At 31.4% G+C, this 21,194-nt stretch overlaps 2 protein-coding genes across 2 annotated transcripts in view; one reads left to right on the top strand and one right to left on the bottom strand.

Annotated features, from left to right (window-relative positions):
- LOC127733159 (serine/threonine-protein phosphatase 6 regulatory ankyrin repeat subunit B-like) overlaps window positions 1-21,194 on the top strand; it is a 298,437-nt gene that overhangs the window by 172,806 nt on the left and 104,437 nt on the right. The window lies entirely within an intron of this gene.
- The window catches only part of LOC127733557 (uncharacterized), a 32,294-nt gene continuing 23,524 nt past the window's right edge, over window positions 12,425-21,194 (bottom strand). Inside the window, exons 4-5 of the mRNA XM_052242902.1 lie at window positions 15,052-15,199; window positions 12,425-12,518 (exon numbers count right to left, since the gene is read on the bottom strand). Of these exons, the coding sequence (XP_052098862.1) occupies window positions 15,189-15,199 (11 nt within the window). The 3' untranslated portion in view covers window positions 12,425-12,518; window positions 15,052-15,188. The remainder of the gene's footprint in view (window positions 12,519-15,051; window positions 15,200-21,194) is intronic.

The following is a 21,194-nucleotide window of genomic DNA, read 5'->3' as shown; positions in this document are numbered from 1 at the left end:
TGATAGTAGTTAAAGAACAAGTTAAAAACACTGAAAGATTAGTTGTAGAACACTTACTAGAGGCCGAGATGAAACGATATTTTACTGGATTTTGTGTAGTTTAAGTAACCAATACATAGTAGGGACCTCAAATATAAAAATAAGGAGATGAGGTATGATTGCCAATGAGACGACTATCCACCAAAGTTCATATAAAGTGGATGTAAGCAATTATAGGCAACCGTACGGCCTTCAACAATGAGAAAAACCCATACCGTATAATCGGCTATAAAAGGCCCTGACAAAAAAAATATGAAACAATTCAATTGAGAAAACTAACCGCCTAATTTATAACAAAACAATTAACGAAAAACAAATATGACAGAAATGAACCAACAACAACCACTGAACTACAGGCTCCTGACTTGGGACAGGCACATAAAGAATGTGGCGGTGTTAAACATATTTGTGAGCGCTCAAACCCCCCCCTAACCTGGGACAATGGTGTAACAGTACAACATAAGAACAAACTATAAAAATCAGTTGAAAAAGGCTTAACTCATCAGATGGATACAAAGAAGAAAAGCATCAAACATAAACACAAACCGGACGTGACAGGGTATTTATCCATCACTAACAACAAAAAAAGACACTAAGTACAGATCTGAGAGTACTGACAGTTACTGACAGCTAGTTCAAAGCCAATAACAACTAAAATAAAAATGATGCATCTAAGACTAATATATCAATCAGTACACATCCAACATCAAATGGATTTAGTGTAAAGACGTCATTAACAGTCAGAGAAAAACATGACCTTGTGCAATGCCAAAATAAAGGTATCGACAGATTGTAGTACTGTTAAAGTGCATATGTGTATAATAAAACTATGTTAAGAAGAGGCCCTAAGCTGTGATGTGGTTATGATATGATTGTATACTATATGAATCTCTGTGGAGCGTACGGACTTGAATATAGAATTTAAAATTTCATTCTTAAGAACGTCCGTTTGTGTATAACGTCAAGGTACCCAAATTGCACCGAGTACCCAAATTGCACCTTTTCAACAAAAATAGCTGAGGGAATCTTACAAGTTTTCTTTGAGACTAAACAATTTGTATTTTTACGATTTGACATTATACACATTTTTCAACATAGGTAAATATATTTAAATATACACAAAACGTTCACAGTATATATCAACAGATGAAGCATTCCTTGGAAAAAGTAAATCTACAGAAACGTCGGCGACGTTCTCAAAATGTCATCTTTTAAAAATGAGCAAATTAAACATGTTACAAGCATCCATTTCTTAAAAAACTAATAGTAAGCATGGAATATTGTCAAATTGTTCAAAATATTTGAAGAAATAAAACAAAACATCTGGTATTAGATTTTTAAGGATGTGAATTTAAACATGGATGCAATTTGGGTACTCCTCATTACAGAATCATTAATCGTTTGGAGGTCAGTTCAAACCCATTTTTCTATGATTCAATATGAATTCAAAATTAAATTGGTGTAACTATATAGTAAATAAGGATACGTCTACAAAATAAACACAGAATGGAAACTTTTGTCTGGATCATAAAAAAAACATAGGTGCAAAAACTGTCAAAATGGGTGCAATTTGGGTACCCTCACATTACACATCTGCATGTGCTGACCCCCTTGTTTTATTCAAATTTTACTGAATTATTTCATATAGTTTAATCGTTTTCCATGTTTAGTTTAAATATCTTAAATTGCCATTTGATGATGATCTCTCCGGTAGCAGTGGGGATAAGGCTCTCGTTCACAATGCAGATAGCAATGCAGCGAAAGGGGGGTAACGGTTCGAATCCCGTGCAAAGACGGTTGATTTCAAAATCACAAGATGACATAATTTTTGCATTTTCCCTTACGTTTTAATGTTGTCTTCCTATCTTTAAACATAGGTAGAGATGATGAAAATTGTTGAACTTTTGTCTCTATAGTGTCGTAAATGGTTCTGCTCAGTATAGCATTGTTCCGAGAAACAAATGATTTTACGCTTGCTTAAGTACAAACATTCAGATATTTCTACTTCTTTCTCCGTGTTAATTGACAAATTTGTTGGGACATAATTGACAATTGAATGAATGTTTACATTAATATATTTTTTTTCTAATAAAAATCGTTTTGGAAAAATATTTTAACGAACGTGTCCTGTAAAGTTTATAAAAAGGACTTTTTGTACCTTTTTGCATGAGCTGGCTCATATCATTTTCAAAGTGACAAAAAAAAAAAAAAAAAAATTGCCGAAAAAATAGGAAATAGAAAATACTCATAAGACCTCATATCGAACGTTACAATTTTATGCGAATTTTGAAAAAAAAAACAATTATCCAAGGCAACTAAAATTCTACCCTTAACAACCACACACCAATCAGCAAAAAGTCCATATTTCCAATGAGTTAGCAATAATTTGAAGCCGTTTCCAATGGATTTGGCATCTATCAAAACATATAGTTTGCAAAAAACAAACCTAAGATATATTGATGTCAATAAAAAGTTATGGCAAAATCACTTATTTAACTTACTTGGTACTCTCGACGATATCACCTATATGAGCCAGTCCATGCAAAAAGGTACAACAACGAAAAAATTACCAAATTCTTAAGTGTGCATAATTATTGGTAGCAGTCTTGTGATCTATGAAACTCAGTAACTTTTCCCAATACCCTTAAGCTGTAAGTTATACACATCTGCATGTGCTGACCCCCTTGTTTTATTCAAATTTTACTGAATTATTTGATATAGTTTTATCATTTTCCATGTTTAGTTTAAATATCTTAAATTGCCATTTGACGATGATCTCTCCGGTAGCAGTGGGGATAAGGCTCTCGTTCACAATGCAGATAGTAATGCAGTGAAAGGGGGGTAACGGTTCGAATCCCGTGCAAGGACGGTTGATTTCAAAATCACAAAATGACATATTTTTTGCATTTTCCCTTACGTTTAAATGTTGTCTTCCTATCTTTAAACTTAGGTAGAGATGATGAAATTGTTGACCTTTTGTCTCTATAGTGTCGTAAATGGTTCTGCTCAGTATAGCATTGTTCCGAGAAACAAATGATTTTACGCTTGCTTAAGTACAAACATTCAGATATTTCTACGTCTTTCTCCGTGTTAATTGACAATTTTATGGATGTTTACATTAATATATTTTTTTTCTAATAAAAATTGTTTTTCAAAAATATTTTAACGAATGTGTCCTGTAAAGTTTATAAAAAGGTCTTTTTGTACCTTTTCGCATGGGCTGGCTCATATCATTTTCAAAGTGACAAAAAAAAAAATGCCGAAAAGATAGGAAATAGAAAATACTCATAATACCTCATATCGAACGTTATAATTTTATGCGAATTTTGAAAAAAAACTATTATCCAAAGCAACTAAAATTCTACCCTTAACAACCACACACCAATCAGCAAAATGTCCATATTTCCAATGATTTAGCAATAATTTGAAGCCGTTTCCAATGGATTTGGCATCTATCAAAACATATAGTTTGCAAAAAAACACATCTAAGATATATTGATTTCAATAAAAAGTTATGGCAAAATCACTTATTTAACTTACTTGGTACTCTCGACGATATCACCTATATGAGCCAGTCCATGCAAAAAGGTTCAACAACGAAAAAATTACCAAATTCTAAAGTGTGCATAATTATTGGTAGCAGTCTTGTGATCTATAAAACTCAGTTACTTTTCCCAATACCCTTAAGCTGTAAGTTATACACATCTGCATGTGCTGACCCCCTTGTTTTATTCAAATTTTACTGAATTATTTCATATAGTTTAATCATTTTCCATGTTTGGTTTAAATATCTTAAATTGCCATTTGATCATGATCTCTCTGGTAGCAGTGGGGATAAGGCTCTCGCTTACAATTAAAGAGAATTGTGATTCGGATATAACATTTAATGAAATTTCTGAGGCCTTATCATCTATGTCTAAGAATAAGAGCCCAGGTTCAGATGGACTTACTACAGAATTTTATTGTACATTTTATGATTCGCTTAGAGAACTATTATATAAAGTTTTTAATGCTGTTTATGATGAAGGTATTTTATCAAGATCAATGAGATCTGGTGTTATCAGTCTAATTTTTAAGAAAAAAAGGTGATAGAAGAGGTATTTCATTACTGCAAGTTGATTACAAAATTTTAGCTCGTGTCATGGCAAATAGATTTAAAAAAGTATTTCCAAAAATAGTGTCTGAAAATCAAACATGTTGTATAGTATGAAGAGATATTTCTAACAGTATTGCCAATGTACGAGATATCATAACTTTAGTAGAAAATGATGATATGGAAGGATATATTGTAAAAGCTGATCAAGAAAAAGCCTTTGATAGGCTAAGTCATGAGTATATGTTGAGTGTATTAGAGAAATTTGGTTTTGGTGAAAGTTTTATTAAATGGATTACAATTTTTACAGAGGATGACCTTGAGGTCACTCCGATGTATTGCTATCGCCTAAATTTCCATTATGCAAATTAGTTTTGGGATTTCAACCGATCTATAAAAATTATAGATCCGCGGTCATTACAAGGGAAAAAAGTGCATTTTTATACCTGCGATTCCGTTCTCCGTTCGTACGATGTTTCATCAAAAAATGGAATCATTTCAGTTGTTGATTTAGTACTGAAAATTTGACTGAATTATCTCCTTATTAAATACGGTTTTATATGTTTAATAGGTGTTTAAGAAAGAGGTCAGGTGCTCATGTTCATTCATAAAATTATCGTTCATTCATGAATTTATCGTAAAATCAAAATCACTACACAGGTCACACAGGTTGTAAAGATTACCTGTATAGTATCTAAAAATAGACAAACTTAACTGACTCCCCTTACTGTAGTGTGTGATAACATTTTGTGAGGGAATTCGATGTTTGCTATACCACTGTTCATTTCAACGCACTTTATGACGATACCACTTTATCAATATGAATGAAATTTTTTGCATTGTTTTAAGAAATAATTTTACTTTAAAATCGCGTATCATTTGTGAACTATTAAATATTTTACAAGGACGAATTTTCTGTATGAAGTCAATAATTGTGTGAACTTTTGAAGCCCAAACTTTTTATAGCCTTAAATACGCTAATGAAAGATCCGAAAACTATACCCATACAGAACGACATGTTTTTGAAATTGTAGCAAAACTTTTGGTTGACAAATTTTAATTCGTTAATGCATAAATATTAACTTGAAATATCTGTCATTTTCTCCCTACCCAGTTTACCTCTATTACTCATTATGATGTGGACTTGACATTGTTATTGAATCTTATGCAATTTGATTGGATTAAGTTATTATTAGATTACCTTCAAACTGTTCATGCTTTTTCGTACGAGTATATTGATTAAATCAGAGCGTGCATGAATGTGTACAGAAAATTAAATGACCTGCAAACTGGACACTGGACCAGTCCATATTACGTTTTATCAATGAATAGATTTTTTTTTATTTCCCAAATTACAGGGCCCATAAAGGGCATAAAATCAGATACAATTGATTTACATAATTGGTAACAACAACAATAATAGCGGCATATAAATAGATATTTAGTATATAAGCATTGGTCAGAATTAGATGAACGAAACTTAAGGTATGAAAGGTAACAATTGCCACTTTTTATCTTTTCACATAATTTTCCACATACACATTAGATAAATTATTTTTGATAGCCTATTGCGGAGTAAAAAGAGAAAGTTTACTGTATTAACGTTCTATTCCATTAAATACGCCATTTTTCGAAGATAAATGCAGAAAAACATTTATGAACGGCTACGCCAGGTAAAATTGTTGTTTATCCTAAAAAAAATACAATTTTCAGTTTCATTAGAATATTATAATAATAATAAATCCCAAATTTATGTAGTCATTAGATAAAGTCCTTATATGTCCGATCTGCCTATTTTTGGACATCAAAAGACAATACGATCGTTTTAAGGTCAATTTCGTCTACCTCACGCAATCTTGTTAGGCACTATAATGAAATGGACCTGAAATTTATTTCACATGTTTCCTGAAAATTGATAAATATCAAAGCAACATAGAGCTGTTTGTTCTAGTTCGTATAATGACAATTTAATGTCATGTTTGTTTGTGATGACCCCCCTTTTCGGGATTGCATGAGAATTATAGTTATCTCGTATCGCATGAGGATGACACATGTCAACTGAGCAATTATGTTTGGGACTTAGTTTTAAGGAATGATGTCAAAGTAACATTATGAAAATATTTTTAGTAAGCTGAAATATATATTTATTTTTTACATGTTTATGTCTTGTAAGATATTATATTTCTGTCCCGTTTTTCAACATTTGCGTCTGGAAAGTTGAAATGTTTTAACTGAATGGTTAATTTAAATTAATTATGAAAATGGTAAAAATTAAATCAATAAAGGAAATTATTGCCCAGTTACAAACACTACCAGGGGATAATCCATAATGATTTTTTTTTCAGTTATATGTTTCAGCACATGTATAATTAACCCCAACTTTAGCCTGGTAAACTTGTTGTCTCCTTGTAAAATATAAAACATATTTAAAATGATTTCCTGCTAAAGTCTTATATTGATATAAAGTTAAAACCGTCTTGCTTCTCACTAGTCAACACTCCTGTCCTGTCAGGTTTAATTCTTATATATATGGATGAAAAATAAAAGTCCACAAAACATTAACATGGCAGCAATTGCTTTTACAGCCTTTAAGACTTTGATTTTTTTTTACAGAAGAGTGTCCACCATGCACTTGCATTACACTATAATAATAGTAGAATAGTATGATATACATATAGAGAAAAATTATATATACATGCAACCGTAATATTAATATAATATATAACAACAAACCAGTGTATTCTCTGGAACTATTATTATATTAGTATAATAGTCTAAGGTATACTGATTTGTATCACTACAATATAATAGTTATTACGGTGAGGTTGAATTTCCTGTCATTTATTCATCATCCAAGCACGAACTTGTATAAAAAAAAAATCTCTGTAAATTAACCTCAGTTTCAGGTATAGAGATGTGATCTGTTTCTGTGACATGTGCTTTTGACCATCCACAAGAACCTGCGGTCATCCGATGTTCAGTACTTCAGTACTTTGATTTATAATGAAATGAATAGCTCTGTAAAATGTAATGGGGTTTTAACCAAATATTTTTCTATCAAGAATGGGATAAGGCAAGGCTATCCAATTAGTGCTCTCTTATATGTTTTGGCAGCTGAGCCTTTACAATGTATGATTAGTAATAATTGTAATATTTTCGGAATCAATATTCCAATGTCAGAAAATGTGTGTAAAATGTTTCAACATGCTGATGATACTACTGTAACTGTATCTGATAAGAAGTCAATTGATGAAGTATTTAATGTTTTTGAATTGTATGGTAAATGCTCTGGTGCTAAAATAAATAGGCAAAAGTCAGAAATAATGCCTATTGGAAAAGGTTGTATGACAGAAAATGAACAAAATTGTCATGGTCTCAAATTTGTGAAAATGAAATTTTGTTATTAGGTGTTTATATTGGCAAAAATGAACATGTATGTAATAAATTGAATTGGAGAGGAAAACTAAATAAAATTAAGATGTTATTAAATATGTGGATACAAAGAAAATTGACAATACATGGTAGAGTAAATGTAATAACCTCTCTGTTAATGTCTAGATTGTGGTATAATTTATTTGTTACTTCTATGCCTGAATGGGCTATTGAAGAAATGAAAATACTATGTGTTAATTTTGTGTGGAATGGTGGTGCACATCTTGTACAGTATAATACTATTATGTGTGATAAAACTAAAGGTGGTTTACAACTGCCTGATATTAAATCAAAGCTTTGTGCTTTTAGATTGAAGTTTTTAGCCAGATTTTTAAATGAAGATTATAATGTAATATGGAAAGACATTTTTAGGTATTTTATTTCCAAAATATTGAATATGAAATTGGCAGAAGAAATTGTATTCATGTCTTTAAAAGATAAATATTTGTCTTGTATTCCTGTGATATACAAAGAAATGTTACAATCATTTTGCTTTATTAGAGAAAATGTATCCTTTGATTATACGATAGAAAATATTTATAACCAACCGTTATTTTGTAATTCAGAAGTTTTGATATGTGGGAAAACAATTTTAATGAATGATTTTATAGAGGCTGGAATAATTCAGTTGAAGGACATTTGTTATGGGGTGATACCTGGATTTTTACCTCAAAATGCTATTGTAGAAATTTTTGCTAGAGGGAATGATGAATATGATATAGATAGTATTATAAAACGTTATCGATCACTTCAGTCTGCTTTACCAGAATTGTGGACTAAAACTGTAGGGACTGAGGTGTATCACAGAACAAACAATAGAAAAATTGACATTAATTTGAATATGAATTGTAAACTTGTTGAATTTAAGATGTGTTCATCAAAACAGTTATATTGTCTTGTTATAGATAAATTGTGTCAGCAACCAAAATCTTTTGACAAATGGATGAATATCTTTCAAGAGGATGAAAGTATTATGGATAAAGTATGGAAAATTGTTAATATGTTTTGGAAACCGTCAATAATGACGGAGCTTGATTTTAAAATAGCCCACTGTTGTATATTTACAAACGAACGTTTATTGAAAATGAAGTTGGTAGATAATGATTTGTGTGATATTTGTTGTAATGAAATAGAGGATATTATGCATTTGTTCATAAAATGTTCTGAACTGTATGACTTTCATCAGTATTTGATTACAAAAGTAGAGTTATTATTAGATACTTGCGATTCAGATCAAGTTAATTCTGTTGTATATGAATAAATATTTATGCTAGGTTTAACTGTAACAATCAATGGTGTAAATGCCAGTTTTGTTAACTTTATGTTATCAGTTGCACGTTACTGTATATTTAGAAGAAGAAATCTTGTAAAAAATAATGTAAAGGGTATTGATATTTTAAGATTTTTCCAATACACATTGAAGCATTATGTGACTTATTTTCATGAATATTTGTGTCAAATGAAGAATATGAGTAACATATTTGAAAAGCACTTCCTTCTGCATAATTCTATACTGCAGAAAACAGACAGTGGTGTGATTATATTTGATCTCTGATGTACTAAATGAATTATAATCTTAGTAAACTTTAAGATGGAATTTGTATTCTGTTATTAGAAATGTGTTGTATTGTGTAATTTAACTGTGATATTAGATACATTTTAATGATTTTATTTATGTAATGTGATGATAGATTTTAATAAAGATAAAAAAGGCTCTCGCTTACAATGAAGATAGCAATGCAGTGAAGTGAAAGGGGGGTAACGGTTCGAATCCCGTGCAAGGACGGTTGATTTCAAAATCACAAAATGACATAATTTTTGCATTTTCCCTTACGTTTAAATGTTGTCTTCCTATCTTTAAACATAGGTAGAGATGATGAAAATTGTTGACCTTTTGTCTCTATAGTGTCGTAAATGGTTCTCACGGCTCAGTATAGCATTGTTCCGAGAAACAAATGATTTTACGCTTGCTTAAGTACAAACATTCAGATATTTCCACGTCTTTCTCCGTGTTAATTGACAATTTTATGAATGTTTACATTAATATATTTTTTTCTGATAAAAATCGTTTTTCAAAAATATTTTAACGAATGTGTCCTGTAAAGTTTATAAAAAGAACTTTTTGTACCTTTTCGCATGGGCTGGCTCATATCATTTTCAAAGTGACAAAAAAAAAAATAGCCGAAAAGATAGGAAATAGAAATCCTTATAATACCTCATATCGAACGTTATAATTTTATGCGAATTTTGAAAAAAAAAAACAATTATCCAAAGCAACTAAAATTCTACCCTTAACACCAATCAGCAAAAAGTCCATATTTCCAATGATTTAATGGCAATAATTTGAAGCCGTTTCCAATGGATTTGGCATCTATCAAAACATATAGTTTGCAAAAAACACATCTAAGATATATTGATTTCAATAAAAAGTTATGGCAAAATCACTTATTTAACTTACTTGGTACTTTCGACGATATCACCTATATGAGCCAGTCCATGCAAAAAGGTACAACAACGAAAAAATTACCAAATTTTAAAGTGTGCATAATTATTGGTAGCAGTCTTGTGATCTATGAAACTCAGTTACTTTTCCCAATACCCTTAAGCTGTAAGTTATACACATCTGCATGTGCTGACCCCCCTTGTTTTATTCAAATTTTACTGAATTATTTCATATAGTTTTATCATTTTCCATGTTTAGTTTAAATATCTTAAATTGCCATTTGATGATGATCTCTCCGGTAGCAGTGGGGACAAGGCTGGTTAATTCTATTGGTCATGAACAGATATTTTTACTTGGGTTTTTGAAACGTTCACAAGTTATTAATACTTATTTTCTAAATTTTTTCTTTAGTGTAGCCCGACATTGCATATTCAAAACACGGAATTTAAGGGAGCTACCATTTGATATTTATGGGGGGCTAGGATGAAAAATTTTGTCCTACCTTTTTTTTAGTTGTAATCTCTGTCCTGCATTTTTATTTTTCACTCTATTCGGTCCTGCCTTTTTTTTTAAGTTTATCCTGACTTTTTTTTACATAAATCGTCATCCTGCCTTTTTTTAATTAAAACTCCTGTCCTACCTATTTTTTCAAATTTCATCCTAGCCCCCCCCCCCCCTCCCATAAAAATAAAATGGTAGCTCACTAAAAGTTTTTCATGACAAAGACATAGATGCACTTCGTTTATTCAAGTACACAATTAAAAAATACATTGAATACGCATACACGTATTATAAAATGACACGACAAAGACAATTATTCTATAAGTATTTTTTAAACAATAACACTTTATTGGATATTCAAAATGACAACATAGTTTTGTTTTACTAGACAGTTACTTCAATTTGATTGGTTGTTAGAACAAAAGATCACAGTCCAATGTAAAATTATCGATCGCATTTAGGTGTGTTCGACTTTTGAAAAATATTTTAGAGTTGTCTCGCTTTCAATATATAACTCCTGTTCAATTCATATACATTTTTGATAAAAGAATCACTATAAAATAAATTGGGACTAATATGCTATACTATTTTTAAAGTTTTTAACGTGTATCATCTAGATGTATTTTACTTTTTTACTAATGTAGGAGGATAACTACTAACAACTCTGTAAATAGAAAACTTCTCACCAATGAGGAATGTCTCATGGTGACAGTATGTAAATATGTAATAAAAATTTTATTAATGATAAAAAAAAAGGCTCTCGCTCACAATGCAGATAGCAATGCAGTGAAAGGGGGGTAACGGTTCGAATCCCGTGCAAGGACGGTTGATTTCAAAATCAGAAGATGACATAATTTTTGCATTTTCCCTTACGTTTAAATGTTGTCTTTAAACATAGGTAGAGATGATGAAAATTGTTGACCTTTTGTCTCTATAGTGTCGTAAATGGTTCGTTTAATGTACAAACGGGAACGCATTGAAAAGAAAAGAAAAAACAATATTATGGCTCCACATGCTCTGTGTTGATTGTTTATCAATGTAACGATGCGGTAAATTTCGGCAACAAACTTGAAAGTTTAATAGCTTGCATCCTTTATTGCTGATTTTTTTTGCTGTTTATAGTCTCTTTTTATACGTTTTCAAAATAATTGATAAAAACGTTAAATTTGGTAAACAAAATATGGTCATGTAAGGACAGCAACTCAAATAAGAAGTTAATAATGGTTTCATTAAAATTGGCAATTATGTATATATTCTATCTATTATGGCTTCCATGTTATGGTTATGATTGGTGGCTGTTCAACGTCAAGTGGCAAACTAGTTGCATATTCAGGATAAGAACATGTTAATGTGAAATGAAGATGAACCCTACTTTGTACAAGACCAGCTTGCTGAGCCAGATTTTAACATGCTATTTCACAAGTCCACAGGAAGATTATTCTGTCTCCAGGCCAACCAGTGTTTGCTCTTACTCCTAAATCCTGTGTGCTTAGCGTAAAAGTAGCAAATATCAATTTTTAAGTCTTTTGTTTTGACGCAGTTGGGGATCAAACCAAAAATCTTCTTCACTGGAGGCCATCACTCTACCAAAAGACCACTGAGGCAGTTTACAAGATAACAGACAAAAAACTAAAACTGCTAGATTTTATCAAGGTAGCCATGATGGTTAATTGGCAGAAACAACAAACCAAAAGTTTAAACTAGATACACTAATAGTTAATTCAGGCCGATTTGGTTGAAATTGGTCCAGTAGTTTCATAGGATACTAGTAAACATTTTTTAACAACTGACACTGAATGATTACAACAGCTAACATGGCCCATAAGATAAGGTGTCAAGTGAGTTAACAAAAGTAGAATATCATCAATCACAACAATGGAATCATATCTAAAAGGAAGATCAAATAAAATGAAGAATGATAAAACAAACAATTTATTTTTGTCATGAATCTGGAGATCTGTTTCTGTGAAGTTGTGGTCGTAGTGATGATAATGTGATCAAAAAGGCTTCCTAAAAAGAGAGAAATATCTTTCAGTATAAAGCATAATAATTTGTTTACATATGTTCACCTAGAAATGCATGAATTATTTTTACAAGAGCAATTACACATGTAATCAAAATATTGTTTATGTCTTGAATCAGGATGTATTGTTTTCAATGAAAATAAAAACTACCAAAATAGAAAAGTAACCAATGTTTATTAACTCTAAAATTTGCCGAAGGATTGTAACAAAGCAAACTTATCTTTTGTGCAATACTAGAAAAAGTCCCATAATTCTGGTATTGACAAACTGAAAACTCGACAAATTTTGTAGGGATTTTCAACTTTCGTAAATTAAAAGGTGAGTAAAAAACTATGGAAGGAGTGTTTTGGGCCTGTAAATATAAGAAAAAAATGAAAAAAGGTTCTCCTGAACACTTTGTCTCGTCTGGACTGCTGTTGGCAGTGTAAATTGAATGTTGACTGACAAAAAATAAGTCCTTTTATTAGTAAAATACTGAGAACAGAAAAGAAGAAAACTTTGCTTAGGATGCTATGTCTTGATTATAAAGAAGCTTCTGTCCAACTTTTGTAACATTCCATGAAGAATAGACAAAGATATTTAAGTTTTAAAATCGTTTACCACAGACTGTACCTAAATATTTAAGGTGAACAATAAGTCCATTATTTAGTTAAGTATGTAGCAAAGCGATGAACAAAATGTAAATTTTACTCTTGATAGTAACTTTTGAGTTTTGAGATGCTTCTGTAAAAAATTCAAGAAATTCTATGAAGGTTTGAAAAAGGTTATTAAAGTTTTAAAAACTTTTAAAAAAAAGGTATCTGAATATTAACTGCGAAAAAATTTATCAGTAAAACACAGAAAAGTTAAAAAAAAATGTTTAAACTTCAGTTCTGTCCAAGTTATTTGATGTCTAAAAAACTTTAACTCCAGAATGTATCTAAGTGGTAATTAAAAAATACTATTCCCATCTATCAGTAAAATACAGAAAAATAAAAAATATGATTTCAAAATCTTGTATCAGATGCTATCTCTTATTAATACAGAAGCTTCTGTTCCGATTTCATAAAATTCAATGATGGTTTGACAAAGTTATTGATTTCTACCGTAATCGGCCCTGCATAGTTTGCACTGTTACATTGTCCGCATCCCCTTCTCGTCACGAGAATTCAGGTAAAAAACTGTTTGTAACTGTTCGAAAATGTCCAATGAAACTCCGGTAATTTCAAATCGAGGTTGATCATTCGCGGTATTTTCATGGAAAAATATGTTTTCCATCATCTAATAGAAGTTGAAATTCTTGTAAATGATTCTAAAACACTTCACGAGTGTTAAAATAAGTCAAAATCACAAAAAAAAACAAATAATTGAGAAACTTGTATTTGTTTAAACAGCAACTTCGAATAGCACGTGTAAATGAAAATAAATACGGTGAGAGTGTTCAGAAAATATGTACTTAATAAATATCACTAGAATACGACTTTGAAAGTAAAACAGTTCCATCCTCAAGTAAAATAATGTTTAACATATCTATCACCTTAACGTGTGAAGGATCTTAAGCTAAAACAAACATGTGTTAGTACGAAACACCAAAACGGAACGAATAACTGATTATGTTTTGTAGTTTATACATCGTTATGCATAAGCTGGTTCCTGGCTGACTTATTACACTTTTTCGTTTTGTTAAATTTAAATGGATTCCATTTTCTTTTATGCAATGCAGTGAAAAGAAACGAGAAATTTGTAATGAAGCATTTAATTTTGAAATTTATCAGTTTATATTATATGGAATAAAAAGTGCATATTAATATGGATTAGGTATATTATTAGTTTTGAAAATCATAAGATCGCCCTCTACAATTTCAATAACAAACCTGGTGGAACTTAAAACAAACCTTGCGAAATCTATTTTTTCTCTTATTTCTTGCTTATCATTCTCTATAATCTGCACCCCTTGTGGCAGATTCAATTTTGGAGAATAAAACCGCGGACTATACAAGCCTGAATTGGGTAATAAAACTTTTACCCTAGACTATATCTATACATTGTGCATATTCAAAAGGCTGTGTCCTTTCACAATACTAATTTTCTAAAATGTTTTTCCTTATTGAAGTTTGGATTCATCTTTTCAAATTGATCAACTGATAACATATTTTAGCTAACTGATAGTAAAAGGTTATTTTTTGGGTAGCAATAACTGTGCTTTATTCTATTTCTCTGTATGTGTATGTATAAAGTCAAGGATTAGTATAATTTTGTCACTTTGCCACATTTATTGTTATATCATGTCCATGTAAATCATGAAAAGAAAATAATTAAAAAAAACAATCTTGTATTGTAAAACTCTACCCTAAAGCAAGAACCTTCTTTACTATTAGTATACTCTCTTTAACATAATAAAAACTGAATATTTTTAATCTTTTACGTTTGAATGATAACTTTAACGCCTTCTATTTTTTAATTTAAAAAAAAATTTAAATTTAAACTGCATTCTGTAAACAAAAATATCTGTTTACAATTTTTCTTTCTCTATAACTCACTTCAGTTCTGATGGTGCGACTCCCTTGACACGGGCAGGTGTTGAGGTAATGTTGGAACAACAAGCTGGGATTATCTACATTCAGCGCTTCATCTGCATCTAAACTTGTCTGTAAGCCTATAACACCACCAAATACTACTAGTGCATGTCTGAAAACAGATGTTACAAATTGTCAAAAAGCAAGTTTAAAAAACCTATATAACTGAACAATCTGCTCCATGTTCCTTTTAGATTGATAAAAACTGAACAATCTGCTCCATATCTTAGATTGATAAAAATGATAAAAAAAATAAACAAATGTAATTTGATATGATGAGCTGCATATAATGACAAAATTTTGAAAGGAAACATGAGAGCTATCTAACCAAAAGACCTAAACAACAGAAACTCTTGCTAAAAATCAATATATCTAAATGGCAGAACAATATGGTGAACTCTTAACATAACCAAACATCTTACAAATAAGACATCTTCTTTACAAAAGTCCTTGGAGAGATTGTTTAGTTGTCATGTGACCAGTTTAATACACATAAATTTAATGTGGTTAAATATCTATAATCTAAACAGAAGACATGTTTAATTTTGTACTTTTCATACTGTGTTGTATAAATAACACATAGCTGAGAGGGTGATAGAGCAGATTGTTACCCAGAGAAAACAGTACTAACCCTCTTAGGTATGTGTTATTTAATTTCTCAAACTCAATGTTCTGTCAATATTGTCTTTTAAATTTTTAATTGGAAATAATTAACTATGACGTCATGGTCATAACGTTGCAGTTATTGGAAAAACAACAAAAGTGAAGCAAGATGTATCTTTTATTTTGACAGTCTATGAAAAAAGTTCGGAGGCCAAAACATAGCAATTGAGCATTTTCTTTAAAATTATTGATGTAAATTCTATTCATTGTCCTTTATATTATCAATTTTGATTTGTCTGAATGGGAGGATAATATTCAAAAATTGAAATAGAGTAAACAAGTTAAACTGCAAGCTACTGCTAACTGATGATACCCCTGCCCAAATATTTCAGTAAACAGGAAGTTGTTGAGTGATGAATCTGAAAACACATCACACTGTATAGCCGACTTATATAAACCCTGAAACCAAATTTCAGAAATCCTTGTAGTGTAGTTCCTGAGAAAAATGTGCCGACAATTTTCAACTTGGCTATCATGTGTAAAATGATACAAGTGTTCAGTAAACAGGAAGTTGTTGAGTAATGAATCTGAAAACACATCACACTGTATAGCCGACTTATATAAATCCTTAAACCAAATTTCAGAAATCCTTGTATTGTAGTTCCTGAAAAAAGTGCGACGAAAAATTTTCATGGGACGGATGGACAGACTGACGGACTGACGATGGATGGACGGATGAATGGACAGACAGACAGAGGTAAAACAGTATACCCCCACTTTTTTTAAAGCGGGGGTATAACCCCACTTTTTTAAAGCGGGGGTATAATTATCTCCCTCATATTAGCCAATCAAAATCTGGCATTTTAACGTAACGTATAACAAATTTTATTAACATATATTTTAGCATTCAATGTTATAACCAGTAGCACATCTACATTGGATCTTTGTCTTTTTGTCTAGGTCATTGAATAGAATGACTTTCTATATATAGAATAATGGCATTTTTGTTTTTAATAATGACTTCATCAGCAAGAATATCAAGCGAGCTCGTTAGGACAAGTTGATGAAGTCGGTAGCAAAAAATAAAATGCCATTATTCTTTTTATCAGCAATTTCTCTTAACCGTATTTTTTTTTGCTTGAGAATATGAAGTAAAATGAAATAATAAGTAAAACTACTTTTTCGCATATAAAATGTTTGGATAGTTGTTCGGTTGTATGAATGAAGTCGTGTGCATTTCATTGATAAATTGAAGCGGATGGACACGAACATGTGACGTTGCTGTACTTATACATTTTGGCATTAACTAATATTTTCGAGTATCAAGTCCTGTCCATGATCTTGAAAATATTAGGCAGTAAGATCAAAGGGAAATGTAAAAATTGCCGATAATTAGACAGCACAGTGAGGAATTATCATAGTTTGTACTGAAGAATTAGAAATTTTACTTCTACTTAAAGACAAATCTTAAATATAGTTAAATAGATTTTCCTTACTGATAACCATCCAATGTTGTAAATGTATCTATATGTGATCCTTTTTCTGAGGTACCAATGGTCAGATCATAACCAGATTTTTATGGACACTCAGTAAAGCCTTTTATACCAACTGGCCCCGCTAAATTATCTTGGAAGGCACTGTGATTGTTTTCTCACCACTCAGTGTCATTCTAGAAGAGCAAGTTAAAGAATTGAAGGCCTCGGCACTGAAAAGTTGTATTTTGAATACTAGGGTAAAAATCTAGTTTTATTCTTATAGTCTTTGATCAGTTGATTGTGTACGCCAAAGAACAAAAATGCGCCGGGGTAGTCCAAATAAAAGCGTCTTGAGTTGATACTAAGGCCATTTTTTTGCTTTTGCATAGGCGGATTTTGGGAAGTTAGGGTGGCTTGGTCCCCATTCTGTGGTTAAAAAAAAATGATAGATTATATAAGGAATCACTGAAACATGACTGGTGTGGACCCCCTCTTAGACATTCAGTGGGCTCCCCTTCCTCCGTATCAGGTCTGTTCCTCCTCAAAGGCAAAACACATTCGCACCCTACACGTTCGTCTCCTGGGTCTGTTCTCACCCTATTTTTATTCAAATACCAGGTGAATTATAAGATGTCAGTGTCAACATTTTTATATTTTCATGAATAAAAGATCACTAACCGAAATATTTTGCTTAGTGAATAAATGATTAATTATTAAATTATTAAGATTACTGTTAATTGGTATTATTGGCATGTGTTGGTGTAAGGTAAAATACAAGTTGTTAGCTTGGTAGGAGTAAAAACAATGAAGATTTTAAATTAAAAAATGAAAGATAATTATTTGACAGCTTGTGACCAGTTTGATAGCCATTTGGAATGTTCTGTCTCTCTTTTACAAGTCTTGGAGACGAATGACTTTGTCTTTGATCATCATGGCAATATTCATTATCCATTTTGTCAAATTTAATATAATTCACAAAAGAAAACCTGTTTACGTTTTTAGAATGTCACTTTATTTCAAAACAATCAAAAAAACATATTTTACTAATTTTTTGTAGCAATACATTGACTAAAAACTTATTCAACACAAAATAATTGAAAATGGGTGCGAACGTGAAAGGGGCTAATGGTCATAATTATTTGGACTGGGTAGGGGGGTAGGTGGGTGGCATGGGGGTTAAGAATTTTGTTTTAACTGATTTAAGGTTTATTCATAACAAATCATGGTTCCATCAAATACATTTTTATACGACCGTAAAAAAATTTGCGGTCATATAATGGTATCACGTCGTTGTCATCCGAAGACAGTTGGTTTCCGGACAATAACTTTAGTATAATTAAATAGAAATCTATGAAATTTAAACACAAGGTTTATAACCACAAAAGGAAGGTTGGGAAAGATTTTGGGGGTTATGGTCCTAACAGTTTAGGAAATAGGGGCAAAAAAAGGGGCCCCAATAAGCATTTTTCTAGTTTCCAGACAATAACTTGTGGAACGGTGTATGGATCTCTCTGAAATTATACCACAAGTTTCCATACCACAAAGGGATGGTTAGGACTTGCTTTGGGGGGTTATGGCCCAAACTGTTTAGGAGTTAGGGGCAAAAAATGGGGAAAAACAAGGGTTTCCTGGTTAATGGACAATTAAGACAATTTAAAAGCTGTGTAAGGGAGGTAATCCAAACTCAACGTTTTGATTACCTCCCTTACACTGCTTTTAGATTATGTTTAAAGAAAGAAACTCAATTTTCCAAAGAAAAAAATTGGGGGACACAATTTATTTTGCTAATTCATTGTATATAGTCTGAAAACAGATTTACTAATTACTGCATAACAGCACAGTGTATTGCACAACATCAAGAAATCTTCAATTGAATATATTTTCTAGTTTCAGGACAATAACTTGTTTATAACTATTTTGATTGCTCTGAAATTGTACCAAAAGGTTCAATACCACAAGTAGAAGGTAAGGATTCATTTTGGGGGTAACTGCCCAAACCGTTCATGAAATAGGGGCCAAAAAGGATCTAAAACAAGAATTTATCTAGTTTTCAGACAATAACTTGTGGTTAAGTGTATGGATGTCTCTTAATTTGTACCACATTTTACAAAAAGAAAATTTTTCAAAATTGGAGGGGGTTAAAAAAAAAATTTTGGGGGGTTCAATTTTTTTTCCTCGATTTAAGAAATTGTAAATTTTCCAGAGAAAAAAATGGGGGGTCACAATTTATTTTGCTAATTCTTTGTATATAGTCTGAAAACAGATTTACTAAGTATTGCACAACAGCACAGTGTATGGCACAACAGCAAGAAATCTTCAATTGAATATAAAATATCATACAACCAATTTCAAGTTCTTTGACTACATTTATTCTGTGTCAGAAACCTATAATGTGTCAAATATTTAATTACAATCCAAATTCAGACCTGTATCAAGCTTGAATATTGTGTCATTTCTGCCCCAACTGTTCAGGGTTGGACCTCTGCGGTCGTATCCAGCTGCGCTCGGTGAAGCAGTTTATTATTCATATTTCAAGAATTAGATGCATGTTATATGTGAGCCAAGGCTCAGTGTTGAAGACCATACTTTGACCTATAATGGTTTAATTTTACCAAATTGTGACTTCGATGAGACAGTTGTCTCATTGGCACTCATACCAAGTCTTCTTATATCTATATACAAGACCAAAATTTGCTGGATCAAGTAACAAAAATGATAAGACTGCATTGATTAGTGGCTTTAATGTCACTTACAGCACGACTAGTATAAATAATAAAGAATTATGAGTGCAAAGAGATGATCACTGACTAATCCCTTTTCTGATTTTCCATTTATAATTAATTACATATAACAAATAACTGTAGTGGTAGCCTAAAGCCACCTGATGAGTACCCTTGACAGGGACGAAACAGTTTTACTAACATGTCCAAGAAAAGATAACTGCTATTTAAAGATTTGAAGATACTCATGTCTGTCTGGTAGGGTTCAACTAAACTTAAACCTCCTGTTCATGGTTCACCAGTTAATTTGAAGTTTGTTTTGTTATGTCTGTTACTCAGATACTGTAATTTATATGTCAAGTTGTCAACTATATATTTATATATATACAAGTGTGGACACAGATGAATGTGGATAGTATGTTTGGATGTTTGACAGTGTTTTATATGACAAAAGGAGTTCTATGTTTTTCCTACATGTTGTTATTAACTGTATGGCACGATGACAACCAACCTGAGCATGAGGAGTGTTGTTTATTTAATATTTAGATTTTATGTTCAAGACGGGCATGGAAGAGACACTAATTGCATTAATTACCAAATGATTATGATAGAATATTTTCCACATCTTTGATTTTGGATACATTTTGTAGCTAGGAGAGCAACACATAATAGGTTCATTTTTTCATGTGATTTTTTTTTAAATGGGAGATGATATCTGAGAACATGATATCAGGAGGCTGTAATTCAGTGGTTGTCGTTTGTCTATGTGTTACATAATATTTGTTTTTATAACATAAATGACTATGTGCTATGGGCTTTGCTCATTGTTGAAGGCTGTACAGTGACCCGTAGTTGTTAATTTCTGTGTCATTTTGGTCTGTTGTGGAGAATTGTCTCATTGGCAGTCATACCACATCTTTTTTATATGTATTTGCTCAATATTTGTATGGTTCTATTTATATTACTTTGTGGTGGATTTTAAGTATCATTAGTAAAATATTTTGTTAAAATGTCGAAATTGTTTCTCAGATTAGAAGACATTTATTGGTTTTTAGTAATGACAATGCCTGACATGATGCTTGGGGCTAGAAGAGCTAGAAAGTAAACTTCTGTGTTGTTTTTTATCAATTCTTTAATAACATCTCCTCCAAAGCTGGCAGAAGCAAAAAAAAGTTTTGACCAATATGAAAATGATATCAACAAAAAAACCTTTGTGAGCATGCTTCAAAGACTCATAACTGCTCCAAAAGTAATCTGATAGAATTTCAAGCATGTCAAGTGGGTATTATGAAAATCTACTTAATATGTC

Source organism: Mytilus californianus, unplaced genomic scaffold (genome assembly GCF_021869535.1).
Source record: "Mytilus californianus isolate M0D057914Y unplaced genomic scaffold, xbMytCali1.0.p SCAF_3, whole genome shotgun sequence".
NCBI classification, from domain to species: domain Eukaryota; kingdom Metazoa; phylum Mollusca; class Bivalvia; order Mytilida; family Mytilidae; genus Mytilus; species Mytilus californianus.
The sequence above is the reverse complement of the archived record's forward strand: the minus strand, read 5'-3'. Positions and strand labels throughout refer to the sequence as shown.